At 40.3% G+C, this 5,000-nt stretch overlaps 1 protein-coding gene across 1 annotated transcript in view; it reads left to right on the forward strand.

Moving 5' to 3' along the window:
* The window catches only part of apbb1ip (amyloid beta (A4) precursor protein-binding, family B, member 1 interacting protein), a 52,496-nt gene that overhangs the window by 34,926 nt on the left and 12,570 nt on the right, over positions 1–5,000 (forward strand). Inside the window, exon 8 of the mRNA XM_063206952.1 lies at positions 4,361–4,435. Coding sequence (XP_063063022.1) covers positions 4,361–4,435 — 75 coding nt within the window. The remainder of the gene's footprint in view (positions 1–4,360; positions 4,436–5,000) is intronic.

Below are 5,000 nucleotides of genomic sequence, written 5' to 3' on the forward strand. Positions count from 1 at the left end.
AATTTATTTAGTCTGGCCCTGTGAATGACACATCGGAATATTGTTGATGGAAACAACCCGTTGTTTTTCAAACTGTGTCTGTGCCTATTGGTCAACGCTTTGTCATCACTCCCCCAAAACCCTCTCCACATTGCATCCAAAGATTCAAAACAAATCAAAACAAGTCTCCTGCGTTGTGGTTGGTCTGCAAGCTTCAGGGCATTGGGGCATTGTCCGAGGCTAGACATTTGAGGATAGATCATTTTGGCCGCTGGCAGGTGGGGCTAGTTTACTAGGCTATCACACCCACACATTGTAAGGGCGCTATATGTACTGCATCAAAGCCTCCCCTTGTCAATCTACTATGACCAGTCCTCTCTTGCACTGACTGTGATGACATCCGTCTGAGTGCCCACAATAAAAATAGTGGCGGCTTTTCACCCACTACCCATTTACTGAGTTCTTCCTCTTGGCATTGCAGCTGTCGTCTCATGGCTGATGTGTTGAGCTAGGAAGGCAGTCCAAGTTTATTTTTATCAAGTATTTCACCATACACAGAGGACGCAGTTCCATTTGTGTGGAGTAAGTGTTGGATAAATATAAGATGCTGTGAAAAAAAGTATATCCTGGAATTATACAAGTAGACGTTAAATATCAGCAAATTTCAAAAAGCAAAACCCACCAGCTAAACAAATCAAACTGCCAGTCAGAGAAAAATGTTATTAGTTGACTGAATGCCGGTAAGTTCTGTAACTAATGTGGTCTGTCACTTCTTCATTTCCCTTCCAGACATCATGGCTGACTTCCCTAAATTTACACATGATTAAGCCCATGCTAAAGTTGCACTTTTCCACTGGCAGCATTTCTTTTCTAAACACGCAGATGCATTGTTTTATATGAGTTAATTATTACATTACATTGCACTTAGCTGACGCTTTTTTGTCCAAAGCGACTTTAGGTACAGGCTGTTTAGGTACATGGTATTGTTTACAGTCCCTAGAGCAATATGGGGTTAGGTGACTTGCTCAAGGGCTCTTCGGACATGGATAGAGGTGTAGGGAGAGGTAATGATGGGATTCGAACCTGCAACCCTCTGATCTTAAGTCTACCTCCCTAACCACTAGGCCACCTCTACCGCCGCACCGCAGCAGACTGAATGGACATACACAGTCAAGAATCAATTATTCAATTTCACTTTTATTTACAGATTAAATCATTAAGCACATGCTAAAGTTGGACTCTGTTTTTTTCCTCTGGAACCAGTTTCTTGTGCAGCCCCTCAGACCACACATACAAATGCACACAAACCCCTCAAAGACAATGAATTCAGCACCCTGAAAATCAAATGTGTCATATGGGTTTATTACACACAAGGATTGAATGGAGATGTATTCCAGAGCGCTTAGAAATCCACAGTCTCAATAAATCCATTTCACTTTTATCTGGAGGAGGGGGAAAACCACATCCATAACTGAGTCATACAGTAACACACACACACACACACACACACACACACACACACACACACACACACACACACACACACACACACACACACACACACACACACACACACACACACACACACACACACACACACACACACACACACACACACACACACATGTGTGAGGACGTTTGGGTGTGTTTGTGTGCATGAAAGTGTATCTGTCAAATCGGACAGAATCATGACAGAGCCAACTAAGTGTGTGCGAGAGTCTTTTTCATGTGCGCCTTTAATTAACAATAAGTAAAGATTACGTTGTCGTTGCTTTGATGTTGTTATTTTTAGCATCAATATGGTCCCCTTCCTCATTGATGGACCAGATGTACACAGAAGTGCAGTAGATGTGTTTTAGAGTTGTTGTGCCTGAATAGTAGTTGTGCACACCAGTGGTTCCCAAGCTTTTTCTGCTGGGACCACCTTTTGGACCTAAGAATATCTTCACATTAGTATTGCTGCATTTAATGTGAAAATCATCTGAAAATTAAATATATGTATTTACCACAGAGGTGAAGACTGTTGCTAACATTTTATGAATGGTCAAGTTATGGAGTCGTGGAGTTACAGTATATCACGAAAGTGAATACACCCCTCACAGTTTTGCAGATGTTTGAGTATATCTTTTCATAGGAAAGCATTACAGAAATGTAACTTTGACACAATGATTAGTGACCTTTTAACAACATATTTAACCGCTTAAATTTCTTGTTCACTCAGAAAAAAACAAAATACAGCCATTAATGTTTGAACATGTACTCACAAAAGTGAGTACACCCCAGATTAAAATCCGGTAGAGAAGGGGCTATGTTGGCTCGAATCGTCTCGAAATGAAACGAAATGAAAAGGGATGACAAGGGAGGTCATCAGTGTGCGTTTCAACCTTTCTTTGCATTGAACTTTTACATTTTGAGTCTGCATTTGGCTTAAATGGATTGGTGTGAGATTTGAATGCAATCCTATGGAGAATATCATGATCTGCTTCAGTAGTCACAGTGCATGTTGACATGTATGTTTCTTTTAGGTGTATTTCAGATTGCCAATGTTGACAGCATTCATGCATCCCCAAACCATGTCAGTCCCACTACCATGCTTGGCTTATGAGAGGATACACCTTTTTTGTACAACTCACTTGTTTACCACCACACATGCTTGACACCATCTAAAGCAAATTTGTTTATCTTGGTCTCAAGAGAGATGAACAGACCAAGGATATGGATCACTGGAACCATGTTGTGTGATCTGAAGAGACCAAGACAAGTGAATTGTACAAAAAAGGTGTATCCTCTCATAAGCCAAGCATGGTAGTGGGACTGACATGGTTTGGGGATGCATGAATGCTGTCAACATTGGCAATCTGAAATACACCTAAAAGAAACATACATGTCAACATGCACTGTGACTACTGAAGCAGATCATGATATTCTCCATAGGATTGCATTCAAATCTCACACCAATCCATTTAAGCCAAATGCAGACTCAAAATGTAAAAGTTCAATGCAAAGAAAGGTTGAAACGCACACTGATGACCTCCCTTGTCATCCCTTTTCATTTCGTTTCATTTCGAGACGATTCGAGCCAACATAGCCCCTTCTCTACCGGATTTTAATCTGGGGTGTACTCACTTTTGTGAGTACATGTTCAAACATTAATGGCTGTATTTTGTTTTTTTCTGAGTGAACAAGAAATTTAAGCGGTTAAATATGTTGTTAAAAGGTCACTAATCATTGTGTCAAAGTTACATTTCTGTAATGCTTTCCTATGAAAAGATATACTCAAAAATCTGCAAAACTGTGAGGGGTGTATTCACTTTCGTGATATACTGTATGAGTAGTGGAGTTCTATATACAGAATGCAAGGTCTTCTGCAAACACTCCCTTCTCTCTGCGAGCCCTCTGCATTACCCCTGTGGCCCCACAGGGGTTGGGGGTCCCGACCCCCTGTTTGGGAACCTCTGGTGTACACTAGAGTTGTCAAATGCAGACTGGGAACATTGGGGTCCTGCTCTTGTGGAACCAAAAGAGTCGAGACAGTCATTTGTCTTGGCCCTGCTCTTTGTTTTCACATTGAAATTAAACACAGGCGTAGTTTCCATCTTGTGCTGTCTGGAGACTGGGTCTGTCTGTCTCACACTCGTCCACTGATTGTGCCTCTGACTTGAAGAGTCTTGAAGAGTTAAGATGCAAATGCCTTTTCAGAAATGTAATTTTTAAATGATAATCTCCTTGAGAATATATTTCTATTCAAAGTAACTGTAACAGTATATGTATTATCAAGTCCAACAACTCAAGCCAAACTAACCGATATGGTTCACTAAAATTGTACATAGAAATGCAGCTCATTAGAAATGCACTTAAATTGTACCAGTAGTGTATCTGTATGTATTATCAAGTTCAACAATTCAAGCCAAACCAAACAATATGGTTGACTAAAATTATACACAGAAATGCCGTTCATCCGAAATGCACTTCAAGAATTTTGCATCTGAACTCTGTCTTCATGGTGGGTACATCGGTATGGCCAGATCATCCGCCTCTGACACTGTAGAGTTTATATAGCACTTGTTATCTCAGCTTGGCCTATCACAACCTGGAGGGAATTCATGTGTGTATAAAGCATTGACGGGGTAGACGGTTTTCCATTAGATAACCGAGTGCAGAGAGGATTAGAGCCAGAATAAGATGTCTTGATTTCGGAATGCTGACCGTATTTTTCTCTGTTCTTTTTTTTCTTTCTGTCGTCTTTACGGCCTGTCAAAAATGGGTCATGATGGTGTTATCAGAGTTGCTATTAATTCACAAAGACAGTTTAAGTGCTCTGAATCTTGCCTTTTGCAAGACCTCTCATATTTTTTTTCTGTGTGTGTGTGTCTGTCTGCAGTATTTCTATCTCTGGAAGAAGGATAAGAGCACGCTAAAAGATATGAAAGAGAAGGAGAAAGAGTTGCTGTTGGAGGTAAGACGTCATGAAGACACCGGATGTTCAGAGGGGGGTATAATAACACTGAATGTGATAGCAACAGACAACTGTCTCAACAGCTAAGCTAAAAAAATCAACTTTTAATGACATCGGAATAAAATAATCTTAGATTCATTTATCACATTGTTAGTTACTAGTACAACTCACAGTGAAATGAAAAGATAGCAATAAAGGTGATTTTGCCCATGGGCTCTCTCCATCCTTCCACCATTCTGCCTTGTGTGTGGTGTTAGTGCAGGAGATTATGCGATTTGTCTTCATTTTCTTCATGTGTTAGTGCTCCAGAGAGTGGCAGCACTGTGTGTAACAGCCACCATGTATCTCACCAGGCATGCTAATGAAAACATCTTTATTTCAAGCTGAGTGTGAAACAGAAATAGAATAGAGATGAGTGAAATTATGAGGAGAGTTTTTTTGTCAATGATTTTAAATGGACTGGTAGCAGTATTTGGTTTGCACACAAATCATGTAAACTCTTTATTCATTCCAAATATAGCTGTGTTCCAGGATCATCCTGATTCCAGAATGCTATCATAGCAAA

This window comes from Engraulis encrasicolus, chromosome 9, assembly GCF_034702125.1.
Source record: "Engraulis encrasicolus isolate BLACKSEA-1 chromosome 9, IST_EnEncr_1.0, whole genome shotgun sequence".
Classification (NCBI taxonomy): Eukaryota; Metazoa; Chordata; class Actinopteri; order Clupeiformes; family Engraulidae; genus Engraulis; species Engraulis encrasicolus.